The sequence below is a fragment of the Carassius auratus genome, unplaced genomic scaffold, assembly GCF_003368295.1.
Source record: "Carassius auratus strain Wakin unplaced genomic scaffold, ASM336829v1 scaf_tig00214588, whole genome shotgun sequence".
Lineage (NCBI taxonomy): Eukaryota > Metazoa > Chordata > Actinopteri > Cypriniformes > Cyprinidae > Carassius > Carassius auratus.
This window is the reverse complement of record NW_020527725.1, coordinates 245,040-266,292: the sequence shown is the minus strand read 5'-3', so window position 1 is coordinate 266,292 and position 21,253 is coordinate 245,040. Positions and strand designations below refer to the sequence as shown.

General features: G+C 35.9%; 1 protein-coding gene across 2 annotated transcripts; it reads right to left on the bottom strand.

The window, feature by feature from the left end:
- Window positions 1–844: 844 nt before the first annotated feature.
- Window positions 845–21,148, bottom strand: LOC113092432 (phosphatidylinositol transfer protein alpha isoform-like). 2 transcript variants are annotated; one of them, XM_026258023.1, is made up of 12 exons: window positions 20,949–21,148; window positions 15,843–15,873; window positions 9,736–9,881; window positions 8,118–8,209; window positions 6,361–6,368; window positions 6,056–6,130; window positions 5,881–5,964; window positions 5,736–5,813; window positions 5,478–5,588; window positions 5,017–5,139; window positions 4,308–4,392; window positions 845–3,370 (listed from the first exon to the last, which is right to left on the bottom strand). In XM_026258023.1, exons 1-11 carry the CDS (start codon window positions 20,963–20,965, stop codon window positions 4,345–4,347), a joined length of 813 nt encoding a protein of 270 aa, XP_026113808.1. In that variant the 5' UTR covers window positions 20,966–21,148; the 3' UTR covers window positions 845–3,370; window positions 4,308–4,344. The 2 variants fall into 2 exon arrangements, with proteins under 2 accessions (XP_026113808.1, XP_026113807.1); XM_026258022.1 differs by having other exon boundaries at window positions 845–3,360.
- Window positions 21,149–21,253: the final 105 nt, after the last annotated feature.

Sequence of the window (21,253 nt, the reverse complement as noted above, 5' to 3'; positions counted from 1 at the left end):
TACACGGTGATTTAAGTAGCCTAAAGGACACATGAGATTTTTATTATTATTATTCTGTGGTCAGTTTAAAGAAAGAATAATTTATTTGTTATAAACATGTCATCCTATCTAAATGAGGACTTCTAGGACCAGATGGCCCTTTGCTTTATTTAGTTATCTCAGAGCTGAACGAATCGAGTTTTATTGCTACTGAATATAATTAATAAATACATTTAATAAGTATTTAAACATGTCACATATAGTATGTACATTTTCAACTGTGAAAATGAAATCCGAATGTCTGAATCAAACACAATCCCCTTTCTGAAGGCCTCATAAGAAGGGGTTAGTTTAATCTGGCTTCATCTCTTCAAATCCTGATTAGGCTGAACGTTTCACTTGATGAAGGGAGGAGGGTTTGTCATTTGTGCTTGTTTATGTGTTTGTCCGGAGTGGTGTCGCTGAATGGGTTAGGTTTGAGTAACCAGCATGTTTACTGTGGAAATGTTGCAAGCCAGATTCAAACACCTGTCACCTATATGAGCACCACAGCTCAATGTGTCAGTGCGCTAAACACTAGGGGAACAACTGGTGTTAAGCATATAACTGACAAATGTGTTCGATCCGAGAAGAAAATGTACCAATATACAGAAAAAAATACAAATAAAAAACAATATTGAATATTTTTTACAACTTGAGGATACGTAAAGCAGTAAAACAGTTCTTTTTAAAAGTATATTTATTTTTTTCACATCTCCAATGTAGTTTTATTGGAAGATAAAATGACAAAAGGCACAAATTCACAGTAAAAGAAAAAAAAATGACATGACAAGGTGGGGGTTAAACATAAATTAATAAAAAAAAATAATGTATTTCTATAATCACTGGGTTTTTAATTTCGACAAACATATTGTGAAATCTAACAACAACATATCTATGAGAAAGTCCTGTTTACCATGATCTGCCATGGTACCATGATAACACACACTGTGGATGATCAGTTCATGTGGATAGTTCCCTTTTATAAGCCACTTGTCTGTCATTCAAACACCAGCTTGGACTGATCAAGGACAAGTTTCACTCGAGTCTCCTGAGAGAAGAATGGCAACCTTGTCCAAAACCCCTTGAAAGGCTCATTTCTCAAGTTCGTGGCTACGTTCACAGTGTAAGCTTTGAAATGAACTTAAAAGTGAGAGATTTCTACGGCTCACAGCAAAAATACCACAACAATTGATGAATGAAAACATATCTAGACACCATCCTGCCAAAGAGGAGTGGCCAGGGAGGAGGGGCGGGGCCAGTGACAGTGATGGGCGGAGTTATCTGAAAGTTCCATTATAGACTATTCAAATCAACAGTTCAGATTTAGTTTTTAATTCCCTAGGTCACCATAATCCCCACATTCCAGAAAATAGTAACTTCACCCACAGATAACACCCAACCATTATTAAACCACTAGATATAATTACTCTGGTTAGGTTGATGGAAGGCTGTATGTGCTGATATCCTGGCAGGATAGTCGGGATTATATTTATATAGTTTTTATGTGTTAATCTACATATATTTATATATTATATACAATTCAATACATACATCCATACATCACTTTGATTAGACTCAGGACCAACACAGTTCTGGTGTATCGGTGGTTGTATTATGACAGTAAAGATGTTTTAACACAGTCTACACCATAAAACCTGCATTCACTTATTAAGAACTCAATGGCATTGTTATGAATTTCAAAGAATTCGATGCAATGCTACAAGAATAATTGAACTCTTGTCAGAGTGAATTTAGGTGTGCATCAATGGGTCCTGAGCATTGGCTGAAAGAAACACATGGGTGTAAACCTCCATTCCAGTTACATGACGGATATCCCTCGAGCAAAAAACAAGAAACACTGAGAACTTCAAATGCACATACATCCATACATCACGTTACTAAGAAAAGACTGATTTAAAACCCCATCCTCAACCCATTTCATCTTCCTTACCTGATTCCAGGTAAGAAGCGATTGGAAGTGAGTATATTTGTATTGAAGTCCTATTGACGCAACATTCTGAGAGGGGATGGATTATACACTACTAAAGTCACTATCTCACATGTGTGTTGATTGGAAGGGTTTGTGGAAGGAGGTATTATTGCTAACATCTGGATAAATGTGTCTTTATCCTCAAGACAAGTAATAAAAGGGGAAGTACGATAATGAATCCTTCAACAAATCAGAAAGGAGGTGAGACATGACGTAAAATATCCTCCTTAAGCACCTTATCTGGTAGCGAACAAAATAGTCAGGAAAAAACTTTTTCTATAGTAGGAATGAAGCTTTTATGAAAGATGTCAAGACTAAAGGTTTAGCGTTGCCTCTTCAAGTTTTTTTAAAGACAGTCAGCCACTGAATAAAGAAAAGGGCAGAGCCTGATCTTGTAAACCAATCAAAAACAGCCAAGGGAGGGAGAGCTACACCTACTATACACCTGTCTTTTTTATAAAAAAATAAATAAACCAATACAATAACTTGACTAAAATAGCACACACAATGAAATTGTGGAAGAGATGACAATGCAACATTAATATTGACTGATTAACAAACAACACTTTTAAACTTCAACTTATTTCAAGAATGTGATACTGTTCAATGAGTCATAATAAACTATGTCTCGCATTAAATTATGAACAGTACTTGCAGTCTGACATTTTAAGGTGATTAAGCAGCTGCCAGCCAAAATGAATCCAAAATTCATCTCACAAATAAATGAATGTTCCGGATGACACGACTGTGATTGTCCAGTACTCCACTATAAAGAGACACACTTAGATCCTGGATCAGCTGGTAAACAGATTTAAAAGTGGGTAAAAAAAAATAAAAATAATAGTAAAATAAAATAAAATAAAGCAACAAAAACAAATCACTATAGATTAAAACAAAGCAAGGAAAACCGGCTTGGTCTGAAAACTATTCAGAGAACAATAACTTCAAAACCCTGTTTATACATCTGTCACAAGGATTCCACTGCCAATAGACATTCTGAAAATATATACACACAAATATCATCTGCTTTACATTAAACTCATCTAATAAATCCATTCTGCCGAGCTCCAAATGTTAAGGTAATGATCTGACATCATAAACGACGAACTGCTGATCGTCCCTGTATTTGTTTAAGTAGGCAGACTTCAGAAACTGGGCATGAGGATAGAACCGGAATAAAAGCCTACTGAACTAGTCAATGTGCTCCACTGTCAGACTGAAAGGAGGATGTGAAAGCTGCTCAGGACAAAAGGACTGGATGAAGGACTTCGATCACGATTAAAAAGACATGTTGGTTTGATGAGATTGAGGAGAGAGATGCTACTGGTCTCCAGAAGTTCAGGTCTGATCTGAGAAAAACTCACAGGAAATGACATGGCAGAGAGAGAGAGAGAGAGAGAGAGAGAGAGAGAGAGAAGAACATTAATTTACTCTAAAGGTTAAACACCACAGTTATGTTCAGAAGAGATTACTAATATAATGATTGAATATGGTTCAGTACATACTCCCATTCAAAGGTTTGGAGTCCTGTCATCAAGGATGCATTAAATTGATCATTTTATTTATTTTGATTTTATCTTATTATTATTTTTTGTTTAATGCTACAACAAAATTAGTTTTCTATTAATAAAAGAATCCTGAAAAAAAAAAATGTGTTTTTCACATTGATAATTCTAAGAATTTTCTCGAGGAGCAGATCAGCATAGTAGAAAGATTTCAGAAAGATCATGTGACTATGAAGACTGGAAAAATGATGCTGAAAATTCAGCTTTGCCAACACAGGAATAAATTGCATTTTAAAATGTTTATTTAAATAAAAAAAACTGTTCTTTAAAATTATTAATAGCATTTCATATTTCTGTTTTGATTGTATTTTTTTTATTATTAAATAAATGCAAACTTGGGGAGCATAACAAATATCTTTAAAAAATACAGAAAAAAAAAACATCACGTGACATAATTGGCTGTGGCGTACAGTTACCAACCTAAAAATACATGTTTATTTTACATTTTTATTAATTTTTTTCTAGAGATTGTGGTTAAAAAATATTTTGCAATGTCAATGAAAGGCCAAGTTCAGTGCAATGCACTGTGGGATTATTCTTTGCATACAGAAAATCTGCATACTGTACATACCACATAAACTATATACTCCCAAAAAAAGTTAATGTGCGTATGCTATCCCAAACATAGCCTATACACTGAGTTCATAGACTAGGAAATATGAAATAATTTTGAAGTTCTCACTTGCTGCTTCAGATAATGACATTAGGGGGCGCCAAAGATCATGAATTACCTTTTTGAACAGCAGCATCCAGGAACACAGAGCAGCCTCAGTCTTCAAGAGCCACCATGCCTTTCACTGGATCCTTCACTCTCATCTGGAAGACAGCGATGGGAAAGCATGCATGTGTACATAAAGTAAACAGCTCCTTGCAGAAAAAGAAGGGGTTAAAAATATGATTCAGGAAGGACTTTATCTTTAAGGATTTTTCTTATCTTCTGGTAGACAACAGATCACTTGTGGAAGTCAAGTAGGAGACACTTGATTTCTGGGATAGTCCTGCAAAGTATGTGAAGCTGGGGATATCGCCAATACATGATGTCACTCATTCCCCAAACGGCACCTGAGAGCGCTGAACTGTGACCTGCTCCGCTCTGCTGCCCCTTTTGTTCGCAGTGACCAGACCTCATTATGGGCTACATTCAATTATTCATCTGCGCTGTTACACATAATTGTCTTTGTACGGTGGGAAAATGTGTGGCAGGTCGAAGGCGACACACAATGCACCAGAACATAAACAAAAACTCAGTCTCGCAACAAATGAATTGAGCTGTCAGTGCTCTGTTAAATTCGACAACAAAATATCTCAGGGCAAATGGTTTGTTTGGCTAACTGGCTAAAATTCACCATTACCATATAAAGGCTAGTTCAAACTGAATAACTGAAAGTGGACAAAGACAGGGTAAATGTAAATCTACTGGAGGACGACATCTCATCTGACCTCATCCAGTTCCCTCCTGGTCTCTTCCTCCATTCTGCGGATGTCGTCCATGTTCAGCTCGATCCATTTATCAATCCAACAGAACAGCTGCCGGTGGAAATTAGTGAACAAGCGCTTCTCTTGCTGTTAAAGGGAAGATGACTTTTATATAGTTTGAACTAATATCCACAAGATGCCATGACATGACATTATAAGTCAACATGAAATGGTAATCAGAACTCATGAAATAGTTAGCAAATGACACATTTTATGTTTTTGATAATAAAAAATTGAAATAATTTAAATTGGATAAAGTAAAAATTGCGGCCTTCCCCAACAAAGCCTTTATGAGGGCCAAAAATGTAAGTCCTCTCAGTAAACTTTATTTTTAAGGAATAATCAGACCAGGAATGTGCACTAAATACGGTCAAATCTGATTTCTGATTTTAACTTTAATATACTCTTTAATCAATCCCACTGACCTTTTGAATAAAGTTTTCCACTTTGTTTTGCAGGCCCCACCACTTGAACTTGACAGTAACCAGTTTGTAGGCACACATGTGTGGGCAGTCTGTCTTTTTAGGTAGCTCTTTCTACACAGACCCAAAATCCATTAAGCATTTGCATATCATTTCCCATTAATAAGCTTCCCACTCATACATCAAGCATGCACTTACTACATTTACACAAATTGTATTCAAGCACACAGCCATTAGAAGAAGTGCTTTAAAATATATCACCCTCCAATCCGGACCGAGCGGCCCTCTTCCAGTCTTTGCAGACTTAAACTTAGTGGGGTCTTCCTCTGGTTTATAGTCCTATAGACAGACAGCGCTGATCAGATTAGAAAGTAACAGGTGGCAATTTTATCTAAGTGAAGCCCACCTTTGGCTCCACCTGACTCCGGTCTGCGATGTCAATGTACATCACCTCCACCTTCTTCCAGGTGTCTGGGTCTAGTCCGTGAACCTGTACACATGAACACAACAATCACGCTTGAGAACTCGACTGTCAGGTTAGACACAAATTTGTGGAGCTCATACACACAAACTATACTCGCATTTTCCTGCTGTCCCATGTCAGGTTTGTGCCACGTCTCAATCTTGACGAGGAAGTTTTCTTTCATATACTCATTCTAAAAACACAGATACTCAATGAACAAACTGATAAACCATAAACTCTTCAGTGACATACTGACTGTCCTCTCTCCTTTCACTGCAGCTAAAGTTACTGTCTCCTCTTTCACACAAACAGTGAGTGTTTGTATGTGCTTGTTCTGTACATGTTCAACATGTTTGTTCATTCAAATTACAAGTATAACTGGAAAAATACACATTCGTGTACTTGTAAAGAGTGTATACTTACAGTAATTACTGACAGGTGATGCAGGACAGACAATAGTGGCGGGGGAAGGATAATAAAATATGAATTAGATCATTTCTATGTATGAAAACATCACAACTCATTTAAGACTTAACCTCATTTTAGCCCATGTGAACTTAGTCTGGAAGTAAAGATACTGAAATAATAGTTAAAATTAAGATTAGTTCTATTCAGACTGTGAGTCATTACTCATAAATTCTAATCAAACAACGATAAGCTTTGTGGCACATGACATGCAAGAAAAAAAAAAATTGTGCGCACGATTTACTAATTCGTTCCCTTAATGTACTAAAATGTGCACACGATTACTATTGCGTTCTTTCGATTTACTATTGCATTTTTTCGATTTGCTAAATTGTGCACACGATTAAGCAAATTGAGCGTATGAATTGGGAAATCGTGGGCACAATTTACGAAATAGAGGGAACGCAATAGTAATCGTGTGCACGTTTTAGTGCAATGAGGGAACGGATTAGTAAATGGTGCGCACGATTTAGCCTAATATTTTTTCCTGCATGTCATGTGCGGGGCTCCGTATCATAGTAAAAAATGGAGTGAAACAATAAATCAGCTCAGTAACGAATTCTGTTCACTTGAGGCAAATCTTAAGATTATGTTTTACTCCAATGCTGTTTTATGAGGAAAATGTCAGTTTGGTAATTTTTATGATTTGTGATTCTATATTTAAAAGCAGTCTTGAATAGGCAATCCTGACTTCTTAAAATCATGAAATTAAATGAAATCTATTATCTATAATCTATTTCACAGATGCATGTTATTTATCTTATTGTGAACGATTCATCTAGGCATGCTGTAGTATTATCATTATTATTAAATTTGACAGTCATTTTTTTTTTATCAAATCTCAATTTTTTTTTTTTTTTCTATTTGTTGCAATTATGTCATTGTCCAGCACTTTGGCTAACCTGGGTTGTTTTAAATGTGTTTAACAAATAAAATTGTATTGTATTGTATTCAATCTTGATTCCAGTAATGTATTCTGTTTAAACCCTGGTCCCTCCACAACTGACCCCACAACAAACAAACTCCCACAACCTGAAATCCAATTACCAACCGATGGATTATTTTATTTTTCAATAATCTGTTACACTCAGATGAACGTCACAATAAAGATCTATTGCTACTTCCATTTTATTGCACCTTTAAATGGGACATCGAACTCCCATCGGAACTGTAGAAGCTAGAGCTCTTGGCTCTCAACTGAATATCTGTAGACATCCCTGTCTTGGACAAATAGTGGAAAACACTTTCTTTCTTCAAGCAGCTTGCTGACAGATGGCCAATAATCTCAGACAAATTATTTTTTTTATTCAATACTTATATGATTAAATAATCAGAAAATTCAGTACAGCTCAATACTTGCCATATCAGCTTTTTCCATTTATTCAAAAACCAAACTGTAGACTTCAGTTTGTTTTAAGCACTGCAGTGAGATTTAGAAATATCTTGATAACATTCTTCAGCGAATGGGGAGACTGTCGTCTATGCGGCTGTGAAAATGATGTGAAGGGAATGTGTCAGTATAATCTCAGTTTCCTGTGCTGTAACTCCACTCCTGCTCAGCTCAAACAGTGAATTATTCAGTGCCCGCAAACACAGGGACAAGAGAAAGAGACAGGGAGAAATAGATAGGAAGACATAATAATAAGAAAGCGAGAGAAACAAAGAGCACATGAAAAGAAATCTAGCTTCTAAGCATGTGTGTGTGTGTGTGTTACCTGTGCGGCAGTATGGGTAGGCGTTCCAAGCTTTCTCGTGAATGTTCAGTGCTGATGCTGGCGCAAGCATTCGTACAAATGACGGGACTTTACTGAAAAAGCAAAAATGCAATTAGAAGTAGACTATATACAAAATAAACAGAAATGTCTCTTTATTATAATTCTTTCTTCAAAACTTTGCTCTGTTTGTTTGAGCAATTTAACCAGGGGCCCGTTCTTCATACGTCGCTTATTACATCCGAGATCAAATGACACATCCAAGATGATATCATCGTGCTAATCATGATCCGGCTAATTGGGTTCTTCGAACACACCTGTTGTGTATGATTAGTATCGCTGGATTGAGTTATCGGAGATAATTGCGCGTTCATGTGTTGGCTTAAAAGGGGATATGTATCGATACTCGAAACCATGATCAGCAGGGCAGTGATTGGCTGGTGACAAGACGGCAATGTAATGACGTCATAAAATTTAAAACGACACCTGACGAAAAACTTGACAAATTTCTAGACTTTTTTAAGGAAACAGCCAAGCAAACAAAACTATACAGAACTGTTATAATAGATACATGAAAGAGATAATAAATACATGTTTTTTTGTTTTTTTTTTCATGATTCCCAATTATTTAGATTCGCAATTTATAATAGTTGTGCAGTCTTTACATTTTTATTTCAATGTAGAAATTATCTTTTCATTTCATTTTATATTTGGACAGATTTGTTACGTGACAGCATTAATGAAAGTTTCTAAAGGGTCAATATCATGTTATCTGCATCTCCTGCGCTCCATCAAGCCACTCTTATAAAAGCAGTCATCACTCAAAATAATGCACGACTCTATTATCTGTATAGCATGTGTGTAAGACTCTAATACAATTATGAAGTAATAATTTTATGACATAATTATTTCAGTGAGTAAACTCCCGAGCAGGTTTAAGCTTACGGACCTGTTGCTATGACCGCAGCTCCGGGATGAGCTTCGAAGAACCAAATGATCCAAGATCACGCCAAATCATCAACATTCAAATCCAGCTAACTGAGTAAGCGATGTACGAAGAACGGGCCCCTGGTCAACATAGCAATAGTGGCTCAACCAATGGTGTAAATTTGGGGCGGGGCTATCTGTTTGTCTGACCAATAACAGACAAGGGAGGTATTTTGTAAATCTGTCTGAAAACATTCATTATTTTTGCATTTCTTTTTACTTAAATTATACACATAAAATTTACCTTAAAGGGTTAGTTAACAGAAAATGAAGCAAAAAATAAAGTCAAGCACCCAAATGTCAAAACAGCATCATAAAAGTACATAAAATAGTCCACATCATTCATATTCTGAGTGTTCTAAAGAAATTTGATAATGTTATGTGAGGAACTAACAAAAGACCATTTTTATGGTGCTTTTTGTAATTTTTTTTCCAACTCAATGGTTCATAACAACCAGGACATTCTGCAAAACTTTTTTTTTTTTTTTGTGGAAGCTCAAATGCCATACTGGTTTGGAACATCTTGAGGATGTGTAAATTATGCACCTATTTTTTAGTGCACTATAACATAAATCTAGAATATTTTATTTTATTTTACACACTTGTGTCTGTGGGTTTGTGTAAGTGTGAGCACCTCTGCAGGTGGTAGATTTTGTGTGTGTACTGTCCCTTCTCTCCATCCTTCTCATAGGGTTCGTTCTTCAACACCTCCACACCCTCTCCTCCACCCGTCTCGTTCTTACTGGCCTCCGCTACTGAGTATAGCTGTCCAACCTGATACTGCGGGACACACATAAAGCATCGGACTCACTTACTAAATGGCAAGTTATAAATTTTACTGATGTCTGTATGGAAATGAAGCATGTTTTCTGTTAGTATCGTACCATTAGCAGTATGACTGATTTTCAGATATCGCAACATGTTGTCAAAATTCAGATTATGTTCTACTAATGATGATCATTTTCAAGTGCAACTGAACTGGACATTTAGACTAGATTTTTTTTTTTTTTTTATAGCCATACAATAATCTTGCTGCTTAATTACAAAAATAAATCAATCAATAAAAAGGAATTACAAAATACACTTGGCACATGATGAGAAAAGTTGAAGATATTGTTTAGTAAAATTAGTCCATTTTGTTATAGGCTATTAAAAATAAAGGCTCTAAAAGTGTGTTTTGTCAGCAATTGCAACAGAAGGACGATTTTCCCAAAGAACAATTCAGCGAACAGTTCTTAAAACATTTTTTTTTTCTCTAAAACATTTGAATAATATAAAGATGCTTTTCCACTATAAAGAACGTTTTTGTCCAATTGAACAATTCCATGGATGTTGAAAGTTCTTCATGGAACCATAGATGCCAGTTAAGAACCTTAATTTTAAAGATTGTAGATTGCGTGTGTAGAATTAGAGATTTAGTGTACACTGTCAGCAGCCTTCGCTCAGAGTCAAGCTGAGCCGGCAGCAAAGACTTGAGCTAAAACACCTCCTGAATCTTACCTAGAAACAGCCCAGCTGTTCAAATCTGGGCTTTCATCCCTATACACACTGTCCATCACACATAAGCGTGTGTGTGTGTGTGTGAGAGAGAGAGAGAGAGAAAGAGAGTGAGAAAGAGAGAACAGAAGAAAGAAAATGATGACACAAAGCCTATTTATACCAGTTGGCACCAGAAAATGACAGATAGAGGAGAAAAGGGGAGAAAAGGAAAGAGGGAGTAGAGCAAGGTGACACACTCCAATCCATAAATAGATTTGGATTCCATGATTTCTGTGTAGAATGTGGAACTATGTGTGTGGTTCTATATGGTCATGCAGTGTCATCATTCCTCTGCCAATCAGAGATTTCCTCTGTCCTCTTAGCCAATCAGACGCCAGTAGCAGATTGCGTCACTTTGCAGCACCGAAAATCCAACCTACATCACACATTATCATCCCTCTCGCTCTGCAAACCACACACACACAGACACAGATCATTGGACAGGGTTTCGTCTGCAGCGGATGTGCTATTTCTTTGTATTGGTGTGCCATACATCTTTTTTTAAAGGGACAGTGCACTAAACTGTAATATTTTTGAATGAGCAGCATTTGATAATGTGTAGACTACATGAGAGTGTGGTTATAGTTCACTGATGGTGATGGACAGGTTAAAAGATGTGAGCTCAGACTAATCGACAGGCTAACAGAGGGAAAGGATATCTCATACGCCAGCCAGTCTACAATGGCAGACAGCTTATGGTGTTTGTGTGCGGTATGATTATAAACAGGAGGAGGAGGAAGGGTAGAAATGAGGGAATGTCATAAGGGGGCATAAACTGCCCAGCTGTCTTTAAAGCAAGTAAGCTTTCTTAATCCATCATTCCCTGCTGAATGAAAGGACTCCAGAAATAGAATTTTGCCCTCTTGCTTTAAACAACATCCACCAAATAAAATATATCTGCATGGGCTTTAATTCATGTGAGCTTTTCTGACAAGAGCTGTTCTCTGCTCTCAGCGCTCAAACGAAATTAGATTGTCATTATTTATTCACATCTGGAAACTTGCAGACTAATGACCAGAGGTGATTCTGGGAATTTTATGAAAATGGGAGGCACAAAGGGCCAAAACTTGCAGCTTGAGGAATTAATATCATGCCATGATTCTATGTTTTTGAAATGTGGATCAAAGATTGACTAAAGGTTGACTAAAGGTTAAATGGTGAATACAAATTATATAGATGATAAAAAAGCCTAAAGATGTATTTATTTAAATGTCTTCATTTTCCATTACCACTATCCATTATATACAAATAAAATAAGATAAACATATTTTTACAGTAATAATGAAAAAAAAAGGTTATTGGATTTATACTTGCTTAGTAGGTGGCGACAAGTAACTGTTTTTTATGTGTGAGTTTGAATCATTCATTCAAAACTCAAATTCATTCAGCAACAAATCAAGTGAGTGTGTCACTGAATCACTCACTCTACCGATTTGTTTTAAATGAAAAAAACACATTTCGTGAGATGCGTGATGCTTCTGCTTTGACATGGTTTGGGACTGGTTCATTGTCATATTAAGTAGATATTGTATAATATTGTGTCTAGAATATAAGTTGCTCAATCCACTTTATTTTTAACGTAAGAGAAGTTGTGGACCTTTTCTTACTTTACTGAACTGTTATTCTAGATGTTCATATAACAGCTAAGTCTTGAATGAAATCTTGTGCATTGATAGGAAATCGCTTCCACATTGAGAATATAGCTTGATATTAACACCTTTTATTGAACTGCTGCATAAGATCAATATTATAGTCACAAGGTTGCAGTATTGCTGTACACTGCAGTATTTTCAAATACTGCAATAAAACTATACTTTTCAAGATTTTCATATTCATCTGGGCAAGTACAAAATAAACCTCTATGAATTATAGATAAACCTTTTTAAATGAATTGGCATCCCATAAATGTCAATTTTTCACTGAAGACAATAGTTTATCTGCAATCGCTTTATGAAAATTACAGCATGTCAGTAATAAGGATCATTACTCTGACTGAAAATACACTAATCAATGAAGATGATGATGATGAAAGACTGAAACTACAGTAGCAATGTTCACCCACCCTTGGTTCATTAAACTCAGTCTAAATCTAATCTGCTCAAAGTTCATTTAATTGTGCAGTCTTAATGAATGCAATGCAATGCAAAAGCTGCTTATTTAACCTTTTAAACTCCCACTGTGTGCAAGGAGGAGACGCTGACCTGACACAAAGTGCTTACATTAAAATGTCTCGTCCTAGACATATTTTATGTGACTGAACTGATTGGACTATTATCCAAATGGATCTTGGCAGACAGTACTTTTTCAGAATATGCTTATGTATCTAAAAATGTGTCCAGATGAAGAGGGGCCTCACAAGGTGGAAGCAGCTCTTCAATTTGTATAATCTGGCCCAAATCCATCAAGGCATTTTAAATTCTGTCCGTAAAATTACAGTAACACTTCCTCCAGTGAAAAAGCCCATCCCCTGTTGTCCTCTCACATCAAAATTTACAGACACATTTGCTTAGACCTGTTTTGGACTGTTTTAGCTTGTATATAGTGCTTGCCTTAAATTGCCCCTGTTATATGGAGCCAGATCTGCCTCAAAAATTATACATATACATAACAAAATTCATAAATGCTCAGCACAATGAATTCATGAATACACAAGTAAAATAATAAATATTTCCACAAAAATGCTCACACAAATGCATCTAACCTAAATACATTTTAAATGTTTACGTTAATATATGTAAATATTAAATTATTTAAAATTTACATTCACATTTATGAATGATGTTACATGTATTTATCTATTGTTGAATCTGCTTTGCAAATCGTCACACATGCATGGTCTACTGTGAATTTATGTGCGGTATTTTTGAGACCTTCCTGACAGATAAATAGCGAACCTGCCATGGTGCGAATGCAACTGGTTTTTAAAGGGAATGGGAGATGACACCCATTACTCATTAAGAGAATGGGCACTACCCTTTAAGACCAAGCACTCGGCACGCCAACCATTTTTCCCTTCCTTAAACTAGCAAAAGTGGATTTTAATGCGCACTAAGTGCAACTGCGATGTGCGCTTTAAACTATGTGCTTAGATAATTAAAATAGGGTCCTACATCTTAGAATTGCTTCCAACAAATCATTTGAGAATTGTTGGAAAATTAGGTGATATTAAATGCATATTTTGAGAAAACTAAAGCGTTTTTTGACCTTGCATGCATGTAGATCTACTGTAGGATTACACCAAAAACAATATAAGGGACCTTAAAAAGGGCATAATAGGGTCACTTTAAAGGTGTAGTTCACTTACAGAATAAATATTTTTTGAGATAATTTACTCATGTCATCCAGAAAGAATTTATTAAAAGTCGAAAAGGAAATTAAGGTTTTTGAGAAAAACATTACAGGATTTTCCCATTATAGTAAACTTCAATGGGATCAACGGGATTCAAGGTCTAAACTGAAGTTTCAATGCAGCTTCAAAGAGCTCTATGATCCCAGCCCAGAAACAAGTGCCTTATCTAGTGAAACTGTAATTTTCATAAGAAATTTTTTTTACCACAAATGATTTTCTTGCACTAGCTCTGCGATGTGTGTCCATGACTTTACGCAATTGCGTAATCACTTCGGAAAGGTCACGCGCAGTTGGTTTATCTTTGTACTCCAGTTCAAAAAGGTAGGGTAGGGTGGAAAAAATTTCTAAATCATCAGACAAAAGTTTTACCTTTTTTTTGTGAAGGGCATTTGACTTTCTTTGCACATTTGCTTTTGTAAACGCTGGGTCAGTGCTTCCACCTACATCATGCGTGACCTTTCCAACATAAGACGTGAAGTTGAACTAGTGCAATTTTTGTTTTTAGAAAATGACAGATAGATTCACTAGACAAGACACTTATTCCTTGGCTGGGATCGTGTAGAGCTCTTTGAAGCTGCTTGAAACTGCAATTTAGGACCCCTTTGCACCCATTGAATTCCATTATATAGAGAGAAATCCTGGGACGTTTTCCTCAAAACCCTGAATTTCTTTTCGACTGAAGAAAGAAAGACATGAGCATCCTAAATGACATGGGGGGGAGTAAATTATTATTATTTTTTAAATGTAATTAATTTTTTTAATTATTTAGTTTTTATTCTGGAATTGAATTAATCCTTTAATAATTAATTTGTTTCTTACAAACACGCAGCTTTTCACTTCAGAAGACATTATTCGGTGGACTGGACTGTGGATTACTTGAGGATTATTATGTTGTTTTTATCAGCTGGTTGGACTTGGGAACACCCATTCACGGCAGAGGATCCATTAGTGAGCAAGTGATGCTAAAAAGTACATTTCTCCAAATCTCTGATAAATCTGTTTCATTTTTGGGTGAACTATTCCTTTAAAGTTGCAGTGTGTAATATTTGCAAAACTTGCCCAAACAGCAATTTCCAACCTTCAGTCATTGCTCAGGCAAAAAGAACGCTTGGCCAATGGAGCATATTCTGATTCTGATTTGTGTTCAAAAATTACACACTGCACCTTTAATGCTCAAAATTAACTGATAATCTTGGCAGTTGGCAGTCTAAATTTTATTTCTTTGCAGATCACAACTGTGTGAGGCTAGATGACGAGAAAAGCTGAGAGAAAGAGAAGCAGAAGGAGGAGGTATCAGGTAACTCTTTAGATATTCACAACCAGATCACTGAACAGAATGACACGCTAGAGGATTAGAGGATCATGGGAAATGAGGAGACTGGGAGACACAGGGAATGCTGTCTGAATGGGGCAGAGAAAAGAATGAGAGACAGAGAGGAAGCAAAAATGTGGCACAAAAAAAAATGCTGAGAGGGCCAAAAGCACAACTATTAATTGACACAAACTGAGAGAAATTATGCATTAGTGTTTCTCCATGGGCTGTACGGGATCAAACAGCATGAGAGGAGAAAGATTCATCCTCTTGCTGAGATAACTGACTCATAAGAGACTGAATGACAGGGTGGTGTGCTGATCTGTGGCTTAGTGCACATGGAGAGCATCACAAACTACATTGTGACTCCTCTGCTATCAAAACCAGCTAAGACTGAGTCATCCGAACTCAACACATGCAAATCAGTGTTTGATGCTGCACACACACATACCAAAACAAAGTTTGTGTTCAGTGTCATTACCAGCGTTCACTGTGTACACAGACATACACTCACAAACAAACACACTCAATTTGCACTTACCTCCTCCACAGAAATCGGTAGGATCACTCGACTGCAAGAGAGCAAGAAAAACAAATTATTTAAAATCTACCAGTAATAAGCATGTTTGATCTATCATTATAGCTATTACCATCATGTCTCGTTTCTTTAAACTGCAGAAATGAATAGGATTTTTATTTGGGCACTATTCTGATAATTTCTTAAATTATTAACACAACATACATAGTGGAAAGCTTGAAATAAATACGTTTTTTATTATTATTATTTAATGGCTACATTTATCATCAAAAACAGTAAAAGTAAAAAACTGAGATAATGAGAAATATTATAAAGATTTAAAATGTTTTCAGTTTTAATATATTTTAGAAATATTAAATGTCATTCATTCATTTATTTACTTTTATTATTAGTAGTATTATCAATATAAGAAACTGTGCTTTTTATTACTTTTTTTGTGAAAAGTTATACTTTTTTCAGGATTCTTTGATGAATAGTAACATCAAAAGGACGGCATTTACTTGAAGTTGAAATTTTGTAACATTATAAATGTTTGATCAATTTAATGTGTCCTTGCTGATTAAATGTATTAATTTATATAAATAAATAAAAAATCTTACTGATCCCAAACTTTTTAACAGTATAGTGCATAAAAAGTTTTTTTTTTTTTTTTTAGTTAAAAACAAATAAAATATATAAATACTGTATTTTTACACCAAAGTAAGTACCCTAAAATATATATAAATATATATATATATATATATATATATATATATATATATATATATATATATATATATATATATATATATATATATATATATATATATATATATATATATATATAGCTTAAATATAAAAATATGAAAAAAAGTTCTCAGTGCACAGTGGAAAATATTGTTTGGGAATCTGTCTTTTTCAGCTCATCTTTATATTCCTAATAAACTTAACAGCACAAAAAAAATAGAGAAACTATAACACAATTGCTGCATCAGGACCTCCTTGACTAAGAATACAAAATGAACCTGTTCATATTAGCAAACCTATAAAAGCTATTCCCTGTCAAGCACATATCTGCTATGCTGTATGTGTACTGTTTCTGGATGGTAGTTGGCAGTATACCTAACTCTGTGTAGCACCCATATATAATCAATACTTCTCAGGAGTAATACAACACCAATACCACGCTCCAATCCAGCACAGCTCTCTCATTATCAGCCTTATCACACACACACACACACACACACACACACCCCTCAGCACTGTCTACATCTGACTTATGAGGGCTTCTGTGACAGGACACATGAGCTTGTCAGCAGGTCAAGGACCAGGTTCACCTTTAATAAATGACAAGATCATTGGGAAAGAAGTCCACGCTTTGATGAGAATAACAGGTTAGGATAATTCTGATATTTTTACTGGAAAACAAATCAAAAATACAAATTATGAACATGATTTTGCAGTATAGTCATGTTGCGCTTGAGGGAATTTCTATCCTCACCATATATTAGGTGCTTCATAAACGGGGAAGTCTCTCTATTTATCAAATGCCATGGTCGCACAGGTGTGTTTTACTGTTTGCTGTTATCATCATCTGTTAATAGCAGGAGTCACCTTGCCCTCCTGAGTGCCGCCTGTGTCCTGGACAGGGACTAGCGTTCACCGTGCTGGATTTGGTGTCTCATGTACTCTGCCTCCATGACACCCAGGCAACTTTCTGCATTATAAATGCCTTTGCCTGCATGACTGCATTTCGCTGTATAAGAAAGGCTTTACTTATTGTTTCGGTTACAAGACAATCAAGTATACAAATAGATCCTGAAATTCAAGATTCACCTGAAAGTTCAGCTCTCCTTTTCACTAAATTTGTGAAACATAATGCATTCAGACAAAGATTAAGACATAATAATATGACATTTCATTATTTATTTCTGAAGTTTTCCAATCCATCTTATTTATAGATTTTATGATGTTACCCCAGTCCTAAAGCTTTCAGTCTTAACTATGAAAATACATGATGAAAATATAAATCATTACATAATTAAAACGTGATCATCTAAATTTAAAAAATCATAAAACATTTTTATTTTCCATTTTTTTTATCTATTCTGTGAACATTTTCTGTGATTTTGTAACAAAAAGAAGACAAATGGCTTCAGTTTTATACACTGTTGGATGCTGTTTGTGAGACAAATGAAATAAACTAGTTATGAGATTATTTTCTAAAATTTCACAGGCCAGAAGTGTTGAGAAACTCTCATATAGATTATAAAATTGGCATGACACGTGTGACTAAAACTGTTTTATGGCATATAAGTTAAGTAGGAGACCCAGCAAACATTGTGTCTGAATCCTGGAGGTGAACTAGAGCAGTGAGAAAGAGACACACAGAACAAGAGCTCACTGCTTTAGCTCACATAGCCTACTACAAAGATTAACACCATGTTTTTATTTAAACTCATAAGCTACATTTGATGCATAACGGACACCGCGTTCTCTGCTGAACCCTCTCTGTTCCTTGAAATCTCCATGACGTGGCTGAAAGTGGCGTCAGAGAGATGCCGGCAATGAGGAGTGTATGATACATGATAATTAGTTTGCATCGCGTCCTTGTTACATGCATCTAGTGAAGAGATTTGGCTCGTGGCTGAGTCATACAGAAGATGTGCGTGTGCACAAAATAACCCCTCCACAGTGGAATTAAAGAGAAAAGAGGTATTTCTGAAAGGGTTAGTTCACCCCGAAATTACAATTCTGTCATTAAATACTCAACCTCATGTCATTCTAGACCCGTAATACCTTTGTTTATCTTCAGAACACAAATTAAGATATTTCTAATGAAATCCGAGAGCTTTCTGACCCTGCATAGACAGCAGAGGTCTCATAGCTATTCAAAGTGCTAAAGGAAATAAAAAAATAGGCAAATAATATTTTTTTTTATATTTGATACAATCACATCAGTGTGATTAGATCATTCAGTGCGGCACAACATTAGCTGATACATTCAATTATAAATTATTACGTTTGGAAATATTTCGAATAAAATTTTTTTTTAAAAAATAAGACATCCTATAAACAACTTATATCAGTTATACAATGTTATCATGGCTGCTGTGTGTCACATGACAAGCATAAAATTAGTGCATGATTTATTAGATTGACAGCAATGCAACTACCATGTTCAAGACCCAGAAAGGTAGTTAAGGACATTGTTAAAATAGGGTCTATGCAGGGTCAGAAAGCTCTCGTATTTCATCAAAAAAAAATATCTTAATTTGTGTTCTGGTGAAAAAACAGTAACATCCTCGTCCTTTTTATGAGCCATCTTTTGAAGCTTTCTCGCTTCTCAAGATGGCCACCGTCAATCACATAAGCACAGCTCTGTACTTGTGCTCTACTCTCTGGTCAAACGCACTTAAACCACTAGCCTAATGTTTCTATTAACTATGCACATCATAACGTTTTATTATTATATGTTATGATAAAATATTTAATTAAGACTGTTTTTAACCAGACCAAGTTTAATTAAAAGACATTTTAAGTTTAATTATAAATCTGCATGTCCATGATTAACCAAACAGCGGACAAATTAATTATGCAGTGAACAAAGAACATTTACATTATCAAAGAATATCACTGGACTCAGTCTAGTGTGAGTGTAAGCACTCTAAAAAAAGCTAAGCTTTAATCAGTGTATGATGAATTAATCTCTTACATCGCATGTACATCTGCACTTTGTACTAACCAAAACGTTTGCGTATCACTGATGTTCAAATTGAGTAAAATCCCCTTAATAGAAATATTAAAGAAAAACATATCCTTGCACTAAAATCAAAAAAGCACAAATATATATTGGTTTGCATATGATGCTGTCTTCTTTGTATGTTAATCCATAAGAGTTTAGGCTGATTAATATTCGGATTTTGCTCCATGGCCCCGCCCTGCAACATCAAGCCCCGCCCCCAGCACCCCCCATATAAAATATGTTCCCGCTCTATGAACGAAGGTCTTCTAGGTTTGGAAGAACATGAGGGTGAGTAATTAATGACAGAATTTTCATTTTTGGGTGAACTAACCCTTTAAGGACAAATGTAGCCTGTGTTCCGACTGTGAGAAAAACCAGATGGATTTCTCGTTAACTGGTATGATGCTGGTGTACCAGCCTAAACAGATGAAAGTGCCCTAAGTTTACACAGTAACCAAAGAAGTTTACTTCAGAGTGCGCAAACGCAAGCGAACAAACTTTGCGTATGAAGTAACCATGGCAACAGCTGCTGTCTGTATCTTGTGCTAAATCAACAAAACTAAATATTGGTAATATTTATCATTTTATTAGACTGGGTTTACGACTTTAAATGTATCGCTAGTGTTTGTTGAAAAAGCCTCTGCTATGATTTGACGATAGACGCATCAATATTTGAACTCCCTGAAAATTACTAACAGAAATAATTTTTAAGTAACTTAATTAAAGAAAAGGTGTACACTACCTAAAACCCAGGTAAAGAAAGGTTATTAATATTTCAAAGGTGACTGGCGGGGGGAGGTTTGGAGTTTATTATTAAGTTAGCCATAGTTCGTCGCGCGGTTCAATGAAACATGCGCAAGGTGAACGCATCCACGTTGTTCTGAAAAGCGCGGACGGTTTAACGAAAATGTGAATATAGCCAAACTCGTGGCCACATGGAGATGAATGAACGGGATGTTTCTGAGAGTATTAGTACAAAATACACAGTCGCCATTTCATATCGGAACGCGGTGTCTCAGTTTCACCTTCTCGAGCGTATCAATAACACAATAAAAAGACAATTAAACTCGGTTGATTGGATATGTGACAATATAAATTTAAAAGCATCTAATTTATTACAAATTATAATTGCACCAGTTAAAATGTCACACGCATGTTTTTAACACATAACGTGTACTGTAGGCCACGGTAAATTGATGACTATGCATCAAAGCCATTTATATATTAAATGTATCAAAAAATATTCATAAAATCAAGGGCTTTAGATGTGTACTGTCGGAAAGTCAAGTTTCCAATGTCGCCATGGCCTCTGGTGCCTGCGCTGCATGGACGGACAGAGGATGCTCCCACATCACAGTCAGATCCGAAAATAACGCTGCACTTACAATTCTTTAATCAGCATTTTCTCCGGTGCTCTCTGCCTTCCAAAGATAACGAGGTTTAGCACCTGGATGAACCCAAATAGGAGTCGAGTCTTGCGTTAGTCCCGGTGTCTCGGTCTACCCCACCTCACCCGCTTCTATGTCATTCTAGGGACCGTTTTTCTATTTCCCACAGATTCACTTTCTGATCGGGGCCGAGGGGGGCGTTAACGACAAACCCTGATGCTGTGACAGAGGAGTGATGACGTCATGGGGTGATGATATGGAGGGGGGTTGATCGTTATCAGCCTTAATGCATCATAAAAAAT

What these genes read in the sequence shown, in the direction of transcription:
- LOC113092432 (XM_026258023.1), bottom strand. An exon ending in CGCTCGGTCCGGATTGGAGG is followed by an intron (nt 5,589 to 5,735) that starts GTGATATATTTT and finishes GGGTCTGTGTAG; the next exon opens with AAAGAGCTACCTAAAAAGAC. An exon ending in TGGAAAACTTTATTCAAAAG is followed by an intron (nt 5,140 to 5,477) that starts GTCAGTGGGATT and finishes TCCCTTTAACAG; the next exon opens with CAAGAGAAGCGCTTGTTCAC.